The sequence below is a fragment of the Poromitra crassiceps genome, assembly GCF_964638095.1.
Source record: "Poromitra crassiceps genome assembly, chromosome: 2".
Taxonomy (NCBI): Eukaryota; Metazoa; Chordata; class Actinopteri; order Beryciformes; family Melamphaidae; genus Poromitra; species Poromitra crassiceps.
The window spans coordinates 74290922-74312837 of NC_139624.1; the positions used below are offsets into that span (position 1 = coordinate 74290922).

The 21916-nt window shown below is 44.5% G+C and overlaps 1 protein-coding gene across 1 annotated transcript in view; it reads left to right on the top strand.

Annotated features, from left to right (window-relative positions):
• The window catches only part of sema5a (sema domain, seven thrombospondin repeats (type 1 and type 1-like), transmembrane domain (TM) and short cytoplasmic domain, (semaphorin) 5A), a 244834-nt gene extending 223549 nt beyond the window's left edge, over positions 1-21285 (top strand). Inside the window, exons 17-22 of the mRNA XM_083655428.1 lie at positions 1935-2144; positions 6633-6803; positions 8186-8341; positions 12782-12826; positions 13638-13849; positions 19636-21285. Coding sequence (XP_083511554.1) covers positions 1935-2144; positions 6633-6803; positions 8186-8341; positions 12782-12826; positions 13638-13849; positions 19636-19755 — 914 coding nt within the window. The 3' untranslated portion in view covers positions 19756-21285. The remainder of the gene's footprint in view (positions 1-1934; positions 2145-6632; positions 6804-8185; positions 8342-12781; positions 12827-13637; positions 13850-19635) is intronic.
• Positions 21286-21916: the final 631 nt, after the last annotated feature.

Here is a 21916-nt window from a genome sequence, read left to right on the forward strand (position 1 = left end):
TTCCTGTCTGCCTGTATTGTACAAATAAAGGCAAATCCCCCCCCCCCCCCCAAAAAAAAAGAAGAAGAAGACAATAATGATGAATACTTAATTCAAAAATATGTCATACATACATAAATCGTTCAAATTCATTTGAATGCAAAGCACATTGGTAATGGGTACACACATACAGACAGGAGTTTAGGAGATTAAATTATCCTGTGTTCTTTAAACGTGTGCACTCGGCAACGACACATTCTCCGTAAACATCTCCATGATGACAATGACACGACGTTTAAGATTGTAAAGTCAAGGGCACAGTTGGAATGTGAACTGCATCATGAATAATAGCTTATTATTTGCTACTGTATGTTCAACACCATTCATTGATCAAGAATAGTGTCCTCCAGAGAGAGAGTGGCATCAGCGGAGGACCAAAATGTGTGACTCATTAGCCAATAAACAGCCAGGAAGGTGTCTCGCGCTACTTTTGAATGCTAAAATGAAGCTGTTAATGTACAATTTGATGAAAAAAGGACAACACAAACTGTCCATTTTGCTGCAACTCGACAGTGCTGCTTAATCCAGAACCTTCCTTCCTGGAACTCTTGAGAGTAAAAAAAACTGGTCCATTGGAGTGAATGGAGATGACGGGACTCTTCTATATACACGGCTCTGATCAAGAGCAAATGTAATTCAAGAGATGAGGAAGGAAGCGAGATGGCTCACTCAATACTTCAATCAGCTTCAGCTCCGCAAAAGATGATGGTTTAATACAGCTCCACAGCGTCAAAAACCAACTCATCACCAACGAATCGACAATTCAATTAGTTGGTAACTAATTTGGTTATCGATTTTGGTTCGACTACGTAGATTATTCGTTGCACCTGTCCTCCTAAGGGGATTGGACTGAGTTTGCTCCTTTCGATGGAAGGAGAATCAGCGAGCAAGAGAGAGGAGATTGAGACAAAGCAAGAGCAATACAGAGGGGAAAATATGAAGGATTCCATTATTGTGTGAGAAAGTAGATAATAGCCTGCTTTGTTCAATGAGTGAATCATCAGCAGAGTGTTTGGATCCTGGCTATAATTTCATTGGAGGTGATTATAATCCAGTCAAACAGATGGGTTCACTCTTTTCATTCAAAAAGCCCAGAAGCTCTCTCTCTCTCTCACACACATACTCGCTCTCTCTGTCTCTCTCTCTCTCTCTCTCTCTCTCTCTCTCTCTCTCTCTCTCTCTCTCTCTCACCACAAGGCACAATTCACGGAGCTGATTAATGCATGCGGTAATTATAGTTTAATAGAAATTAGGGTTTCATATTTCATTAGGAATCCTCCATTCGACTCATTCCAGATGAGAGAGCACAGATTAAGTCAAGCGATGTTATGTGATGAGCGAGAACGTTCCAGCGCCACTCAATCCATCTTTCCATAATGACAGAGGTCTGTTATTATCAATTAAATGATGGATTACATTTGGTCGCACTTTTCGGATGTCCCCCTCGAAAATGCTATCTATCCATCTGTCTATCTGACATGATTTTGATTTCTGTAAACAACGATATTGGCAGCTTCTATTGTACACTCCATTGCATTTTAGCAATGACATAATTGTTTCAAACTGATATTGTACATGCAGCACTTTTGTGTTTAAAGTGGCTTCTTTACTCCCTTGATTTGATGCATTTCATTTTGAAACAGGAAATTGGGGGGTGGGACTTAACACAGTGAGGGTAAAGTAATTTGATGGGAGTGGTGCAGAAGGGGCGGGATTGTTCCGAAAGCTGGTGGTTTAATTGGTTATAAATGTAGATTTATGCCTACTAGTGCAGCATGAGGTCACTAGATACGTTTACGTTTTCCAGGAAGTAAACGTACCCTATTTCACGGCGACTTTAAGCTCCAAGCTCCAGCCTGATCCAACTTTATCCACGCTCTCTCTGAACCCCACAGGTGAGGTGCTTCGCCTGGGGAGGATCTCGGGCCACACGGTGAACGGCGGCTGGTCGGCCTGGAGCTCCTGGTCCCAGTGCAGCAGAGACTGCAGCCGGGGGATCCGCAGCCGCAAGAGGACCTGCACCAACCCGGAGCCCAGGTACGGAGGGCAGACTTGCCTGGGGGCGGCGCAGGAGTACCAGGAGTGCAACGTCACCCCCTGTCCAGGTAAGGGATGCACACGCACATGCACCCATTCACAAGCATGTCACATGCCAGCGACAGCTGCATACCCACACAATGCAAGGCATAGAGAGGCAAAGTAACTGCCTACTTCCTGCTTCAGCACTGTACCAGAGATTTTCATCCGCCATTTATCTTCCCATAGACATTTCGTAAAATGCTTCGTCAAGCCAAAGGGTTCAGCTATATTTAGAATCGGGGGAGACCATACAACATTTCACTCGGACCAAAACTTAAAAAAAAACTTAATTGAAAACATATTTTCTTTAAATCCGCATTTTTTTACGTTTTGGTCCAAGAGTGAAATGTTATGCGGTCTCTCCCGTTTCTAAATATAGCTGAACTGTTTGGTTTGAACAAGTAAAACAAATTTGTATAAGCATCTTACGAAATGTGTGTGGGAAAATAAATGGCGGATGAAAATCTCTGGTACAGTGCTGAAGCAGGAAGTAGGTGGGCAGTCACTTTGCCTCTCTATATACACACAAATTTGAATCATTTGTGTGAAAGAATAAACTGGGGACAATATCGATTTGAACATTTCCCCACGAACGGGCTGATAATCTATGGCAGAGCTCTCAGTGATACAGAGATAGCAACGTCTTCTCCAAATTTGACAATTTGTTGGTCGTAGCTGACACAGAAGAAAACCTAGTCAATTGTTTCTGCAGCTCTTTTTCACAAACACAGCACCCAGCTCTTAGCGAGGGCATGGATGTGTAGTGTATAAAGCAGTGGAGCGATGGCGGGGACAAAAAGACCCTACTAAGGACAAATCACCAAGAGCCACAAAAGAATCAGTTGCAGATAAAACGGTGTGACAAAGAGCCTAATTTACACCAGGAATCAGAGAGAGAATCCCTGTGGTGCCAGTGTGTAATTACATTGCCGGGTAATTATGCTGCCAGCTATGGGAGGCCTTATTCTGTTGTGAAAAGCCCTGAGACAATGCGTTTTCTCCACTCCACGGCAAAGAGGACGCTTTCTAATTAAAAGAAGAGTCTCTCTGACGAGGGATGTAATGTGCTGTCTAAATGGAAATCCAGCGCTTAGTTTGGTATACAGCACACCTGCTATCCAGCACAGGCACCAAGCAGACAACCAGGGCGACACACGCCTCAGATGACGAGTAATCAAACGCCCTGGAGAAGGGCTTTGGGTGTCTCGCTAAAAGCCCAGATCTTTGCGTTCATCGTATTCAGCAGAGCCACGATCTGTCTCCATAACTGCTGCTACACACTGAGCTAGCAACAGAGACAACTGAGCTAGCAACAGAGACAACTGAGCTAGCAACAGAGACAACTGAGCTAGCAACAGAGACAACTGAGCTAGCAACAGACAACTGAGTTAGCAACAGAGACAACTGAGCTAGCAACAGAGACAACTGAGCTAGCAACAGACAACTGAGCTAGCAACAGAGACAACTGAGCTAGCAACAGAGACAACTGAGCTAGCAACAGAGACAACTGAGCAACAGAGACAACTGAGCTAGCAACAGAGACAACTGAGCTAGCAACAGAGACAACTGAGCTAGCAACAGAGACAAGAGACCAGAGTGACCGGCCATCAATAGCATTTTTACAGCCTGTTAATTCATTCAATGGAACAGTGCGTGCCACTCAGCTCCCAACAGCTTGAGCAGAGTGCCTAATAGGGGAAGCCGTCATCTGCTCCACGCTGAGATGAAGACACTTTGGATATAGTCAGATGTGCTCTGTACAGGAGAGCTCTGCCTGTATACAGTAGTTACCTGCTCCACGCTGACATGAAGACACTTTGGATATAGTCAGATGTGCTCTGTACAGGAGAGCTCTGCCTGTATACAGTAGTTACCTGCTCCACGCTGAGATGAAGGCACTTTGGATATAGTCAGATGTGCTCTGTACAGGAGAGCTCTGCCTGTATACAGTAGTTACCTGCTCCACGCTGACATGAAGACACTTTGGATATAGTCAGATGTGCTCTGTACAGGAGAGCTCTGCCTGTATACAGTAGTTACCTGCTCCACGCTGAGATGAAGGCACTTTGGATATAGTCAGATGTGCTCTGTACAGGAGAGCTCTGCCTGTATACAGTAGTTACCTGCTCCACGCTGACATGAAGACACTTTGGATATAGTCAGATGTGCTCTGTACAGGAGAGCTCTGCCTGTATACAGTAGTTACCTGCTCCACACTGAGATGAAGACACTTTGGATATAGCTAGATTTGATACAGGAGGGCTCTGTCCGCCCAATAATCCACTTTGATTCTGCTGTACTACATCACGATGCTAATGTGTCCTACACCTCTTCTGAGATGTTGACTGTAATAAAAAAAACACTACCTGGTGTAGATGAACGACTCCAGACACCCGTCGCCCCGAAGGGACCGACTTAACACCAGCCGGAGCAGCGATGAATACTAATGCAACCTCAATTAGCAGCCCTCTGAAAAGTGAGATGTTATTTTTTGCCACGCTAAAGCAATGTTAATCCTCCTCGTCGCTAAGCCAGTTCTCTTTTTTTTTAAATGCCTTGGTGCTCTGTGAAGGAGAAGGAAGGTGTTATGCCTGCCATCCATCTGCTGTTGAAACAAATGAATCGGCGTGTTTCTGGAGTCTGCGGCGGAGATGAGACGATCCGTCATCGAGGGCCCAGGAATCGACTGATGTGTCACTTTGTGATAGAGAAATTACACTGAGATGACAAAAAGCATCGGCAACTTCAATTACCTGCTAGCCGGCCTCGGGTCTTTAAAAGCAATCTTCAAGTGGTGCTGAAAAGGGAATTTCTCTCTCTCTGCCACAATGAAGTGAGCTTTTATCCAGATGATTTGGCGAAGGATGCTTAACTCTGTTGGTGTGACTCATCATGGCTACAGATTGCATCTCCATCCCCCCCCCCCCCCCCCCCCATCTCTCTCTCTCTCTGGGTTTCCATCCAAATGTATCACAAATTTTAATCGAATTTTCAGAAAGTCGGCAAAAGAAAATGCGAAATAATGAGCGTTTCCATCCGCTGCTATTATGCGAATTATAGAGCTGTCAATCACCTGGTGTTTGAGGCTGTCTGAGCTGCTGATCAGCTGCTAGACCCGATATACAGCTCTGTTAAACACATCTAACGTTATTCATTTAAAGTTTCTTGATGATCTACAAGTAGCCAAAGTTACCATAACGCCATTTCTGGATTACCAGGTGCGACTCGGCAAGCATAACGTTATAATCCACGGAGCAGATTGTAAGTGAATACAATTTCGTTCAATTCTAGAAGTGAGTCACCTTAAAGTTAATATCCCAGTCTTCTTCTGTTTACCACGGCGGGTATTGTGCTGCGTATTTACCATGATTTACCGTGTGTAGCCCTATTGTGTGGAGGCTACACACGGCATGTCATGTTTTGCAGTGATCAAGGCAAACTGCCTGGTTTTTGAATGGAGAGACAACGGAATATCGCTTAATCTGTTTCCACCGCACGTTTCGCATTTTCCTTTCATCGATACATCCGACTTTTCCACCTCCCTCAAGCGTGAAAACTTTTTTGTGATATTTGGAGGTTTTTGTGAATTAGGCAGCGTTTCCACTCCGTTTTTTTATGCGCAAATTGAAATTTTGCATGGAAACGCGACTCTCTCTCTCTCTCTCTCTCTCTCTCTCCATCTATCCACTGTTCTTCCTGGTGTGTGCACTGGCATCAGGAGTTTTCACATGTCCCACTGTGTGATGTCTGTCCCTTGGGACCGCATGAAGGTTTGGGACAACAACAACCAGGGCTGTGATGGTTCATTTCCCTTCATGCATCAAAGGAGGGACTGTTGTTGAGTTGGGGGTCAGTTGGTTTGGTTGCTATGGCAGCAGGATGAAACACACTTCCTGTCAGACACACTGTCAAAGCGCCATCTCCGACACACACACACTCTCACACACACACACACACACACACACACACACACACACACACACACACACACACACACACGCACACACACATACACGCACACACACATACACACACACACACACACACACACACACACACACACACACACACACAGACACACACACACACACACACACACACACACACACACACACACGCACACATTCAAATGACTTCATATTTCCTTGTCACGCATCACTGTTTCATAAAATGTCTTGGAAAGACTTTCAATCACTTAAAGTTCAGATCAAATTGTCTTTTCAAATGACCTGGAGACCTGAATCAACATGGAAGCGTTAAATCCAGTGAATATTATCTGAATGCAGAAGCAAAATAATAATAATAACTATCATCATGCAAATTTTTCTGAGAGCTTGAATTTGATTCAGAGGCTTTTATTTTGCTGATCTAACATGACGTATGGGGGTGAAAAAGTTGAGCTCACTGGTTTAATAGTATAACTGTATACAATTGCGCAGTCTGAGGATGAACATAACGTTATGGCACAATTGGGGTTGAAGAGTTGTATTTTTGTATGCCATGCCTGTGTTTAGTGGACGGCAGCTGGTCGTGCTGGTCTTCGTGGTCCAAGTGCTCAGTGACGTGTGGGGGGGGACACTACATGAGGACCAGGACCTGCAGCAACCCCCCACCTGCCTATGGAGGTGACATCTGCCTGGGCCTGCACACTGAGGAGGCATTGTGCAACACACAGCCCTGTCCAGGTACCACACGCATGCGTGCGTGCGCGCGCACACACACACACACACACACACACACACACATACACACAGACACACACACACACACACACACACACACACACAAACACACACACACACACACACACACATACACACACACACACACACACACACACACACACACACACACATGCACACACACACACACACACACACACACACACACACACACAGCCCTGTCCAGGTACATGCACACACACAGGGCCCAACTTACCTACCGTAAGTTCTATTGCAGGTTCATTGCTTATTTTCTCTGTAGTTAGTGCAGTGCATCCCCCCCTCTCTCACTCTCTCTCACTCTCTCTCTCTCTCTCACTCTCTCTCACTCTCTCACACACACAAGCCCCTTGTCACTAGCTACGCTGTATGCTCCTACACAGTCCCTTATACGATCGTTATTATGAGAGGCTGGGGCAGCGGTGCAGGTAAAAACGCTTGTCTTACAATTGACGCAGATCATTTTCAATGGTGCTCACAGACGCAGAAGGGTCTTGCTATCTTATTCACCTTATGTAGAAGAGACTGAGACAGTCTGGCTTGAGAGACTAACAGGAAGTGTAAACACAATCGGAAGATCTGATTGTGTTGACACTTCCTGTGACTCATACTGTAAACCTTGTCTGACTCATGTGTGAGTCAAAGTAGGTTTGAGCAGGTGAGTCAGACTAGTTTGAGCAGGTAAAACAGCCGGCGTTTTGAACAGGAAGTCGTGACACAATGGGTCAAGTGGGCGGGGCTACATAAGGTGAATATGGTCGGTTTTGAAAGCTCGGTGCTACTAATAAATATGTTTAATATTATTTCTAAAGAAACTCTGCATGTGCCGGTCAATTTTTTTTTTTTTGTAATGGCAAGATGGCAGCCGTGTCTCCTTCTGTGTGTGTGCCGGTGCGGCCAGCCATCACAGCACTCGCTATCGGCCCCTGCTGCTCGGGCTATTGCAACAATAAACATGGGGTGTAAGACTCGGTGTACGGGACCAGCGACCAGCAGGGGACGATAGCGAGCGCTCTGATGGCTGGAGGGAAATCGAAAGTTGAGGAGTTTCTTTAGAAATATATTACAAATATTTATTAGCAGCGCCAAGCTTTCAAAACGTATAAGATCACAACAAGACTGTGTCTTCTGTGTCGGTGAGTACCTTTGAAAGTTCTACATTTCTCTGCAACGAGCGTTTTTATCTGAACCGATGCTTGAGACTTAATAGTGGTGTGTCTCTCATAACGATCTTATAAGGGACTGTAGGAGCGTACAGCGTAGCTAGTGACAGCACAGTCGTGAAAGGAGCTAACACACACACAGACTGTGCAGGCTGTGTGATACACTCTCATTACTGTTTCCAGAGAGCTGGTCCAGCTGGTCGGACTGGTCCCAGTGTGACTCGGCCGGCTCCCAGTTGCGTGTGCGTCACTGCGATGTCCTCTTCCCCACTGGAAACCAGTGCTCAGGAAACAGCAGTGAAACCAGGCCCTGCCCTCCAGACTCCAACTTTATACCAGGTGATGTAGTTGCTTGAATGGCCACTTGAGGCTGGCTCCAAAAGGGAGTCGTTCCCAATTCGTCCCCATTGTAAAATTCTTGTCTTTACAACAGGATTAAGCATGTTTACAGCCTGGTTCAAAACACAGTTTTGGTCTATATAGCTAATTTCAGCTTTCATAACAACTGTACAGGGGGTGAATTTCTATATAACTCACCCCGTTTAGAGTAAAATATCTACTCTATTCTATTCTAGAAAAGACAATGTTTTGGGCGTGATTGACAGGTCGCCTGACCAATAGCAGGCAGAGCTGCGGCTCTGGGAAACCGCTTGTCTCCTGACTCCTGCTGTCTCACGCAAGCTGTGCAAGAACCCCAAGATGGCGACGGCCACACTAGCCTTCAAAACGGGAGTCCAAAAACCAATGGGTGACCAATCACGGTGACTCCGCCCATATTTTTTAGATGGTCTAATATCGCGCACATGCACGTACACACACACACACACACTAGGGCTGTGAATCTTCACTGGCCTCACGATTCGATTCGATTACGATTCAGAGGGCTACGATTCGATTTGATTACGATTATCGATGCATCTCGATGCATCTCGATGCATCTTAAATCGATGCATCACTTTTTTCCGCAATACATGATTTATTTTTTCTCACTTTCTTTTTTCTCCCTGTGTGGCTACTTTTAAAATAAAAGTGCATTTGGAATTGCATTGTATTATGATCCATAATTAAAATAAACAACTGCATGTACTTCCATTATATTTTATTTGATTATAATTGTTGTTGTTTTTTGTTGTTTTTTAATAATCGATTTTTGACATTTGCGAATCGATGCAGAATCGTGCACGTCCGCATCGCGATGCATCTTATAATCGATTATTTTTGACACCCCTAACACACACACACACACACACACACACACACACACACACATACAGTATGGACATCCATGTGTAAACGCAAGCACACACAGGATATTTCGCTTTATCTCATGCATAATCAAACACACAAATTTGAGCACACGCACATCTTCAGGACCATGCAGCCACCACATGCCTACAGCGATAATTGAAGTTTTTAAGAACGCGACTTTAATAACTTTATCGATCCCCCAAAGGAACTTGTCTGAGGTCAGAGTTCAGGGTGTTTGTCAAGGACGCTCGAGTGCGGTTACATTATTGCCGACATGGGGGTTCACTACATGGCGCTGCTGCCCTGTTCCAGTCATTATGAGCTGGCAGCCATGTCAGCCTGTCCAATAAAAGCTCTTACGGATGTTGGAAGCAATGAAGGAAAATGGTTCCCACACACTGTCTACAGAACTTTGCTATTAGAGTGTCTTTATTTTATTTTTATTTATTTTTTCCCCCCGATTTTTTTATCCAATTTTTATCCCCCATTAGTGCTAATTTTAATTTATTTATCCTGGTTGCTGCTCCACCCTCTGCCGATCTGGGGAGAGCCGAAAACTGGCTCCATGCTTTTTCCAAGACATGGGCAGTTAGCCAGCCTTCTTTTCACCTGACAGGGGAAGCTTCACCGGTAGGACATAGCACGTGGGAGGATCACGCTATTCCAACGAGTTCCCATCCCTCCGAACAGGCGCCCTTAACGACCAGAGGAGGCACCACATCAGCAACCAGGATATTGCATGTTTTGGTGAAGGGGGTTCCTATATGAAGGAAACCCCCGGGAGGCACGGAGAAAACATGCAAACTCCACACAGAAGGGCCCTTTTGACGACCCCACCTGGGCGGTGGGCACTCGAGGACATGCGGATGGGCACGCATTCCTTCAGCGTTCACAGCGTCCCAGGTGGGAATCGAACCCAGGACCTTCGAGCTGTGAGGCGACAGCGCTTACCACTGCTCCACTGTACCCCCTGCTATTAGAGTGTCTTTATGAGGAACATTTCGCTACTGAGGCCTCCATCAAGTCGTGTTCAAAGATAAACATGAAGGTCTCAGTGCCCGAAACGAGTTTCTAATGAAGGTGCTGTGATAACAAATCCAGTAGTCAGTCAGTGTGTGCGCGGGAGCCTGTTCTTTCTTCATCGCTCGACCTTCGGTTTTCTCCTACGCACTGATGCCACGTGCTCAGAACGCTTCTACTCGTAGATGTTGGAGAAGCTTTTTGTTTTTTTGCACAATGCAAGTGCGAGTCAATAGGCTAAGAACGCTCGGAGCGGGTCGGGAATGACGCACCTGTGAAACAGCTTCTAACCTATCACGCAACATAATTACTGCTTTATAAAGAAGGGCTTTAAAGGGATTTTTCCCAGATAATAATCGGCTTTCAGTCACATTGACTCGCATTGTTCACTTCCGATGAACAACATCTCGAGCGATAGCGCACGAATACTTTTGTGATCGACTGAAAGGGGCTCAGAGTATCTCTGTGACATTCTCCTGGAGCATGTGCACTATTGTGTGCAGCACACATGGCCGACAGACAGCATTAGTATTGATATCAGCCCAGACAAGCATCTGGCTTATTGACAGCCAGTAATGGGAGACAGCCCAACAGCATTGATCTGTCTTACACAGGGCTCATTAGTGAAGCTTCTAGTTCTCACTCTAACAAAGGATGTCCACGTCATTCACATTGTATCACTGGGAAATGCAGAAGTCTCTGCGACTGCTATAAAATGTCACATTGTAGATTTAATCGTCGACGGTAAAATAGGTTATGTGAGTGGGGGGTGCGCCTTTAAACTCAAGGAATCGTGAATAATCGCAGAGTGAATATCTGAATGAAACAGAAACGTGAATTATTATTGTACTGTAATATTCTTAATTAGCAGAGATATAATGGGTGGCAAAGTACTGCTGAAAACCCTTCACACGTCTTTATAGAAGTACTCGTTTACCTTTAGACCCTATCATCCATCCCCTTTAATGGGAAAGGTAGTCCATTTAGGTTCATTAGCAACGTCTTACGTACTTCACTTCCTCTAATGAGAGCTGATACTTTTCATAAACCACTGGAGGTGCCACAGTGGTGATTACCTTCTCCAGCTTTATGATCGTCCCTTTCATATTGAGTGCAGCCTTCATCGCCACGCTCACCTTCAAGGCTACAATTTGTCCGGCTAACAGAAGCGTATGTGTATGTTTCTTTAACAGAAGCGTATGTGTATGTTTCTTTAACAGAAGCGTATTTGTATGTTTCTTTTGTCCGGCTAACAGAAGCGTATGTGTATGTTTCTTTTGTCCGGCTAACAGAACCGTATGTGACGTGTATGTTTCTTTTGTCCGGCTAACAGAAGCGTATGTGTATGTTTCTTTTGTCCGGCTAACAGAACCGTATGTGACGTGTATGTTTCTTTTGTCCGGCTAACAGAAGCGTATGTGTATGTTTCTTTTGTCTGGCTAACAGAAGCGTATGTGTATGTTTCTTTTGTCCGGCTAACAGAAGCGTATGTGTATGTTTCTTTAACAGAAGCGTATGTGTATGTTTCTTTTGTCCGGCTAACAGAAGCGTATGTGTATGTTTCTTTTGTCCGGCTAACAGAAGCGTATGTGTATGTTTCTTTTGTCCGGCTAACAGAAGCGTATGTGTATGTTTCTTTAACAGAAGCGTATGTGTATGTTTCTTTAACAGAAGCGTATGTGTATGTTTCTTTAACAGAAGCGTATGTGTATGTTTCTTTAACAGAAGCGTATGTGTATGTTTCTTTAACAGAAGCGTATGTGTATGTTTCTTTAACAGAAGCGTATGTGTATGTTTCTTTTGTCCGGCTAACAGAAGCGTATGTGTATGTTTCTTTAACAGAAGCGTATGTGTATGTTTCTTTAACAGAAGCGTATGTGTATGTTTCTTTAACAGAAGCGTATGTGTATGTTTCTTTAACAGAAGCGTATGTGTATGTTTCTTTAACAGAAGCGTATGTGTATGTTTCTTTAACAGAAGCGTATGTGTATGTTTCTTTTGTCCGGCTAACAGAAGCGTATGTGTATGTTTCTTTAACAGAAGCGTATGTGTATGTTTCTTTAACAGAAGCGTATGTGTATGTTTCTTTAACAGAAGCGTATGTGTATGTTTCTTTAACAGAAGCGTATGTGTATGTTTCTTTTGTCCGGCTAACAGAAGCGTATGTGTATGTTTCTTTAACAGAAGCGTATGTGTATGTTTCTTTAACAGAAGCGTATTTGTATGTTTCTTTAACAGAAGCGTATGTGTATGTTTCTTTAACAGAAGCGTATGTGTATGTTTCTTTAACAGAAGCGTATGTGTATGTTTCTTTAACAGAAGCGTATGTGTATGTTTCTTTAACAGAAGCGTATGTGTATGTTTCTTTAACAGAAGCGTATGTGTATGTTTCTTTAACAGAAGCGTATGTGTATGTTTCTTTAACAGAAGCGTATGTGTATGTTTCTTTTGGGTTTTTTTTTTCCATCCCTAATTTCTTGCTACTTGTTGGTGTTCCTTCTCTTTTTGCAGAAGTCTCAATCGCACGCTCCAGTCAGGAGGAGAGACGCTGTGGGGGTAAGTGTGTGTGTGTGTGTGTGTGTGTGTGTGTGTGTGTGTGTGTGTGTGTGTGTGTGTGTGTGTGTGTGTGTGTGTGTGTGTGTGTGTGTGTGTGTGTGTGTGTGTGTGTGTGTGTGTGTGTGTGTGTGTGTGTGTGTGTGTGTGTGTGTGTGTGTGTGTGTGTGTGTGTGTGTGTGTGTGTGATAGAGAGTGAGAAAGAGAGAGAGAAAGACGAAAAAGAACACTTGATGAACACAAATAAAAAGAAGAATTAACCTGCTTGGATTATTCTGGTTTCAAATTGTTGGATAGAATTGGTTTTAAACTTTCCTAACTTTTGTCACAGGGTCCACTTGTACACACAATATATACAGGGAGAGAAAGAAAGAAAGAAAGAAAGAAAGAAAGAAAGAAAGAAAGAAAGAAAGAAAGAAAGAAAGAAAGAATAAGAAGAGTCATAGACATAAAGGATAAGTGACAGATATTCTTCTCAAATAATAAGTCAATCTTAGCACTTTTCCAAAATAAGTTATGAAATATTTCACACATCAAAAAGATGCTTATATAGCACACAATGACCTCGTCACACTGTCTTTAGCAGCAGCAGGGTGGCCATTTCCACTTCACTCCATTCAAGAAGAGAATGTTCTTCAAAAGTCTAAAATAGAAACCTTTTTATAGACTTCATCATTACGTCTCACCTCCTCTCTCTCTCACCTCCTCTCTCAGGCTTCTCTTGCTGCATGTCATCTTCCTCTCTTTGTCCATCACACACTTAATTGCTCTCCTCCCCCTCTCTCTCTCTCTCTCTCTCTCTCCTCCCCAACAGATTTCAACGTCTTCCACATGATCGCCGTGGGCCTGAGCAGCTCCATCCTGGGCTGCCTGGTCACCCTCCTGGTCTACTCGTACTGCCAGCGCTACCAGCAGCAGTCGCACGACGCCACCGTCATCCACCCCATCTCCGCCGCGCCGCTCAACACCAGCATCACCAACCACATCAACAAACTGGACAAATACGACTCGGTGGAAGCCATCAAGGTCTGTGGCCGTTTCAAGGAAACGTCCAGTATGCGGCGTTTCGTTTTTTCGAGCGAGTCGGGAAGTAGATCGTCTTGTGTGTCATGAATCACTGTCGTTCAATGAATCACTGTCGTTCAATGAACAACGGTTTCCCTTTTCCGTCCGGGAAACAGTCTCTTACTGCATGGCTCTCACCGTAGCATATCACCTCTTGACGCTCTCTCTAACGTGTAATCTATAGACAGCCGTGCATACGTCTTCTCTCTGTGTGTCTCAGTCTGTGACTCTGCTCTGTCCTGTGTGTCAGTGGCCCATACACTGCTTTCTCATAACATGATGTGATCAGTAACCAGTGCATAGGTTACCAGGGTCTATTAGGTTTAGCAGCTACACGTCTCCCTGTTGAGTCTGGTTCTTCATGTCGTTATTAGTAGACAGATAGACGACCCAGAGCTAGTGACAGAGATCCAACTGCCGCCTCGGAACAGACAACAGCCTCTTATGCACTGAGAGCGTCTCGTCAGGGCTGTAGTGCTAGGTAGCTATGCTGATTAATGCTTGTCCCCAGCTACGCCAGGCTCCAGCTGGTCTTATAGAGAGCCAAAGTGGAACGTCACTTCCTACTTCACTGTACCAGATATTTTCATCCGCCATTTATTTTCCCATAGACATTTCGTAACATGCTTATAAAAATAGTTTTACTTGTTCAAACCAAACGGTTCAGATACATTTAGAAACAGGAGAGATCGCATAACATTTCAATCAGACCAAAACGTTAAAAAAAAAAGGAAATATTTTTTCTATGTTGTTTTTTTAAGTTTTGGTCTGAGTGAAATGTTCTATGGTCTCTCCCGATTCTAAATATAGCTGAACCGTTTGGTTTGAACAAGTAAAACTATTTTTATAGACTATAGATAGGTCAGGAGAAAAGGTGGAGGTTTATTGGCGGAGACTGTTAAAATGTGAAATTGAGTTAACAAAAGGAAGAAAAGGGGAAACTTATTTTTCTCAAATGAAAGCACTTTTAAGATGCACATTTTTCCAGAGCACTCTGTTGTATGTTATTTTTAAATGCAGCCATTATTTTACTTGAAATGAGAAAAGAACATGTATTTATTATTAGTGTAGGCTAGTTATTTATCATTAATCCAGTTAAATATGAAAACTGTAAATAAACATTGTTGATGTTTATTTTGATTTAACATTCGGCCGTTGACTACATGCAGACATTGTACCATTAGGCTACTGCAATCATTGACGTAGCCTAAGTTCAATGGCACTGAATCATAACGCAAGCTACGTTACAATGTTTGTAACCTTTGCTTGATGAAGTTTTCTCTAACTGGACCTCTATGAATTTTAATTGACTGCCCCTGTTATAGATCTGTGACTATAATGGTATTTCAAAAAGTTATACGATGCAGACTAATGTGCTAATGTGTTTATGCAGCATTGCACCAGTGGAAAATAAAAAATACCCGGATTTCTGTTTGCAATGCTACAAAACACTGATATAAAAGTTTAATTCAAATATGCCACTGAGAGAGCGCCGACCCCTTGGCTCAGAGCAAACTTGTCAGAATGTAAATTTCATTGCAGAATAAAGATTTGTGTTCATCAAGTGTTCATCCGTCATGCAATTACAGTCTAGCCGGTGAGCATAATGCAGTTTTCCATTGTCGCAGATATGAATATGGACAGTGCAGGGAAAATACAAAAGGAGCATGACAAATGAATAACTGTGTAATTTTACACAAGCACATTCTGCCTCCAATCTCACTCACTGAGCTAAATGGTTAAGATGCTGAACTGAATATTTAAGTTGAGTGTAAAGCTGTGTAAATGGCTCCTCTGAGTGTTTAAGGATATGAAAACCTGACGATATATTTCAACATGAGACGTTTTAGCTCTAATCCTGATGTTACTGACACATTAGTCCTGATTGTTATGCACAGTGTGTCAGTTTCATAGGAGACAGATATGAATCATATTGCTATTCTTGGCTTAACTGGATCCATTCAGCCAAACGAATATGAGTTTATAATCACAAAGCTATGTTGCCGTCCAGGCTGTAGTTGTATGTACAGTTTGTTATATTTCCAGGCTTCCTAGATGGCAGGATATTATGGCCTTACAGTGCAAACACACCAGACGCTGAAGCTCCAGTTTCGCCGTGCGGTCTATTTTTTTTGGCGCGAGCCGTGAGTGATCGTGGTCGAGCCAGGCAGGAAGTGAGAGTCGGTATAAGTTGTGACCAGCGCGGAGCAAAAGCAAAGTGCGTCTTGGTGTGAACGGCCCGAGCTCTCCTGCTAGAGGAGAATTGACGCTTGGGCGGGGGGGCTTTGGGAGCGGGGGTGTGTTTGCACCGTTAGGGTTCCTCTGTGGCTCCTCTGAGGATGACATGTTCATTCCTCTCCTCCTTGCAGCCAGATGTGTCGGTACTCTTGCCCTTGGACGACCCCGGCATGCGCCAGCCTCTGTCTGCTAACATGGGGGTGTCCATGCGTGGCCTGGAGATTTTCTACTAACCGCTGAACTCTGACCTCTACAACATCCCGCCTCTTGACCCCCCCAACAACTCTTGAACCCCAACCACTACTTCCTCTTCCCCACCGCGCCCCTCCCGCCTCCTGTGGCACTTCCTGTGTGTGGCAGGTTGGAGTACAGACTCTAGTTTCTCTTTCTCTGCTCGGACCCCTCCATCCCCTCCCTCCCCCCCCCCCCCCCCCACACCCCCCCTCCCGCCAGGCTTGTGAGAAGGCAGTGTATTCCTCCCTCATTTTTCTCTCTCGCCATTTGCATGTTCTTCCTTTTCCTTGTTTGTCTTCCTTGTTTTCGTCCCTCTAATTTGACCAGTCCGGGTGGTTTTAATTTGACGGGTTAGCGCTGAGACAGGAAATGCATCGCAATGCTGTTTTATCACGTTCCTCCGTTACCTCTCTCGATATCACTAATGCCTCTCCGTTGTTTATGCAGATTTTGTTTACTGCGTCAAAAAAAACCTCTGTAATCACTCTTCAGCCAATTAGAGAGCGTTAAAGGCACGGAGACGTAGTAGATGCTGCTAACAACCGTCTTAGCACAGCTGTTTAAAAGCGGCCACGGGGCCACCTGGGGAGATACATAACCGTCTCCAGGCCGCCGGGGAGTGTTGATTACAATTTCCTTTGTGTGCACATCACATAATGGGATAGAGGCAAAACACATGAGTGTTTTTTGTCCATTGCACGCATTCCCTATCAGTGTCAGTCAGAAGCATAAATCAACTGGAAACGCAGTGTCATCAAGTGTTGAATTACCCCGCCCCGAGGGACTCGCTGCACACATTTCTGCAAAGGCTGGATCTGCACACATATCCATTTGGCAAATTGCTGACGTGGTATCGAGCATATAGCATCAGCAGCTCGTTCAGTGTGTCGTATCGAGCATATAGCATCAGAAGCTCGTTAAGTGTGTCGTATCGAGCATATAGCATCAGAAGCTCGTTTAGTGTGTCGTATCGAGCATATAGCATCAGAAGCTTGTTAAGTGTGTCGTATCGAGCATAGCATCAGAAGCTCGTTCAGTGTGTCGTATCAAGCATAGCATCAGAAGCTCGTTCAGTGTGTCGTATCAAGCATACAGTATAGCATCAGCAGCTCGTTCAGCGTGTCGTATCGAGCATACAGTATAGCATCAGCAGCTCGTTCAGTGTGTCATATCGAGCATACAGTATAGCATCAGCAGCTCGTTCAGCGTGTCGTATCGAGCATACAGTATAGCATCAGCAGCTCGTTCAGCGTGTCGTATCGAGCATACAGTATAGCATCAGCAGCTCGTTCAGTGTGTCATATCGAGCATACAGTATAGCATCAGCAGCTCGTTCAGTGTGTCGTATTGAGCATAGCATCAGCAGCTCGTTCAGTGTGTCGTATCGAGCATACAGTATAGCATCAGCAGCTCGTTCAGTGTGTCGTATCGAGCATACAGTATAGCATCAGAAGCTCGTTCAGTGTGTCGTATTGAGCATAGCATCAGCAGTTCGTTCAGTGTGTCGTATTGAGCATAGCATCAGCAGCTCGTTCAGTGTGTCGTATCGAGCATACAGTATAGCATCAGAAGCTCGTTCAGTGTGTTGTATTGAGCATAGCATCAGCAGCTCGTTCAGTGTGTCGTAGCGAGCATACAGTATAGCATCAGCAGCTCGTTCAGTGTGTCGTAGCGAGCATACAGTATAGCATCAGCAGCTCGTTCAGTGTGTCGTATTGAGCATAGCATCAGCAGCTCGTTCAGTGTGTCGTAGCGAGCATACAGTATAGCATCAGCAGCTCGTTCAGTGTGTCGTATTGAGCATAGCATCAGCAGCTCGTTCAGTGTGTCGTATCGAGCATACAGTATAGCATCAGCAGCTCGTTCAGTGTGTCGTATCGAGCGTACAGTATAGCATCAGAAGCTCGTTCAGTGTGTCATAGCGAGCATACAGTATAGCATCAGAAGCTCGTTCCGTGTGTCGTATTGAGCATAGCATCAGCAGCTCGTTCAGTGTGTCGTAGCGAGCATACAGTATAGCATCAGCAGCTCGTTCTGTCTGTCGTAGCGAGCATACAGTATAGCATCAGAAGCTCGTTCAGTGTGTCGTAGCGAGCATACAGTATAGCATCAGAAGCTTGTTCAGTGTGTCATATCAAGCATACAGTATAGCATCAGAAGCTCATTCAGTGTGTCGTATCAAGCATACAGTATAGCATCAGAAGCTCGTTCAGTGTGTCGTATCAAGCATACAGTATAGCATCAGCAGCTCGTTCAGTGTGTCGTAGCGAGCATACAGTATAGCATCAGAAGCTTGTTCAGTGTGTCGTATCGAGCATATAGCATCAGAAGCTCGTTCAGTGTGTCGTATCGAGCATAGCGTCAGAAGCTCGTTCAGTGAGGCCATTTACACCTGGCGTTAAACATGCGTTTTCTGCCATCAGATTGCAATCAGATTGTGCTTGACCACATTAGCCTGATTTCATTTACACCTCGCGTTAACATGCGTTTTTCCTTCCAGATAACTTATTAACACCCAAAATGGTTGTCCTCTCAATCCACATACAGTTGCTGTATCCAGATTGAGAGGACACATTGCATTTACACTTGTGTTCAATGTGTACACAATGCGTCCCCGACCACGTCCGGGGGTGGTTTGGCCGATCAGATTGCAATCCATCTTCAATGTGTCTTGGGGGCATTTACACCTGGCATTTCAAGTGGTCAAGCACAATCTGATTGCAATCTGATGGCAGAACATGCATGTTAACGCCAGGTGTAAATGGCCTCAGTAGTGTGTCGTATCGAGCATAGCATCAGCAGCTCGTTCAGTGTTTACCATTATGTCACACACAGGGACAGAGAGATGCCCCCAAAAATCACTCTCTCCACTGATCGATTTTGATGCTTTCACGTGTCCTAGAGGACCAACAGTCTGAGGGCCATAAAAGCCTGCTGATGTTGGCTATTAGAGATGACAGAGGTGGACATACAGATGCGCATCAAAATAATGTAGCCCTGTAGTGGTTTTTTCTCATTTTTTTCCAGCCTGTTTGCTAATGCTTTGACCTTGCTCTATAATGTATGTTCCATTCACTGAGCGGCCTCCCATTGATTTGTGTTGCTATTCTCCTATAAGCTCAAAAGCCCTTTTATTTATTTTTCTTTTTATGGATTTGCTTTACCTTGCCATCTGGGCTGAATAATCACTTGATTCATGTCTTCACAAAGAAGTCCTCACTGACTCGTCTCTCTCTCTCTCTCGTTTCCTCTCTCTCTGTCTCTTTGATTCACAGGCCTTCAATAAGAACAATCTGATTCTGGAGGAAAGAAATAAGTACTTCAACCCACAGCTTGCCGGGAAGACCTACACCAACGCATACTTTACCGACCTCAACACCTACGATGACTATTAACCCCCCCCCCCCCCCCGATTTGGCGATCCAGACCTCCGTCACACAGAGCGGGGACACAATCCAGACCTCCATCACACAGAGCGGAACACCCACCCCTATCACCCATTTGGACTTTTGTGACTTTCGTTGCGCGTTGTAATGAGATTGGTGACACCATGCGCGGGACAGGCCCACTCTTGAGACTCTACGGCAGCTGCTATCTGATGACAATACAGACACGCAGCCATGCAAAACAGAGGGAAATGCCCACTTTCTCTCAGGTGCCTTTGGGGTACACTTGGACAGCTCAACTTTTGGGGCTACAACAATTAAGTCATCTTGGCTTGACTTGAGAAATGGACAACTGGATTTCTGTTTTTCCCAATTATGGACAAAAAAGCGGAACATTATAAATAAGAAGGAGAGAACTCGAAGAGATTGTCGGGATCGATCTCTTTTTATCTTTCCTACGACGCCTCTAAAAACACACCTGTACGTGGAATGAGGGACATAATCACACAACTGCTTTGCATGACTTCATCTGACGTGTTTTCTCTGTCGTTCTGTTTGGTTTGCATGGTCGACCGCATTCCAGGGTTTTTGAGGAACTTGCAAGCAGCGTCTGCAGGTCTTATAGGTTCAGGACTGGTTTTTGTCTGTTGTGTCCAGCGATGGGAATCGCAGAAAGAAAGGCTGTGGAGAAGATGCCTGATGACTTTGACCATTCTATTACTACAGTCTTCTGGGTCAACATCCATGCCCACAGACCTAGAATCAGGATGTAGATCTTTGAAGTCTGTGGTCAGGTTTGTTCATGTTTCTTTTTTCTTTCTTTTTTCGTATTGTATCGTATTGTATTGTTTCGTTAACCCCCCCCCCCCCCCCCCCCCTTTCTTACTAGTCCATTAGCCTGGTAAACCACCCGGATCACTTGAACTCGCATTCTGGGAACAGAAGGTGAGCTCAGGTGATCCAGATGGTTTACCAGGGCTCTTGCAGGGTCTAGCAGCTAGCAGTGGTGATTTTATTTTATTTTTGATTTGTTTTGCTTTTATGGTCTTGTACAGTAAGTTCAGTTTGAAGCCGATGTCTGTAGTTTTTCTAAATACATTTATTCAATGTCTCAACTGAACAAAGAACAAAAAATAATCCTTTTGAAAAGAAGAAATGGTTTATGTGCGTTCAGAAGAAGAAAAAAAAAAGATCAGGAATATTCGTGATGGCCTGCATCAACTTCAGTCTTTGTCACCGTATTTTTTATATTTTTTGTAAAAAAAAAAGCATTTTGATAGTGTTTGTTATTCCTTTGGCTTCTGAGTTGAATTATGTAATTTGTGTGGGCAGGAATGTGATGGCATTTACTGTACAGACGATTCTCCTGGACCCCAACCAGAGCGCTACTCATATACTATAAGACGAGTTTCATTCATCGAGCTGAGATTATTCTGTTCAAAGTGTACATTCATAACCAAATATTAGGTTATTCAATGGTTCAGTTGTAACTAACTCTTTTTTTACATGTTTGCTTGTGTTTATTGTGCATAAATTAAAAACTGCTTCGTATACAACAGCTTTGTCAGCGTGTGAGTCAGAAAGAGTAATTATGACTCAATTATTTTCCATAACCTCTTTATTTGTAAAGCTTTGATGTTGCCTCTCCACAACTTTGAATCCACCCCGCTCCACCGAGCTGACTGCAAATGGAATGGAACGAGTTGACAATTCAGGATCGCTTTGATGTCTTTGATTCATAATGTTTATTTTCTCCCTGAATAATTAATGATCTAAAGATGGCAACAACTTGAAACTGGAAATTGGTCCCTCCCCTCTTTAGAGGAGTGTTCCACGGGGGGCTCTGCGCGCTGACGAATGGCATCCACGGCGAGGGAAGGATACCTGAAGGGTGGAAATGTTGTGAGGCAGCGGGGTAAAGGTGGAGGGGGCGCCATCTGAAGTCCAAACTCTAATCTGTATGACGCGGCACAGCGCCCCATGCCGTGTTGTTCTCCATCAACCTTCAACCTGACGTCCCATCTGTGTGCAGAGGGTAATGGAGGGGGTGTTATTAATCACCCTGCTGTTTGGGTGTGTCTGTGTGTGTGTGGGGGGGGGGGGGGGGACTGATCCAAGACCAATCCACAGCCCCGCTCCACCTCTTCAATCTCTCCCTCTTTACCTTGAC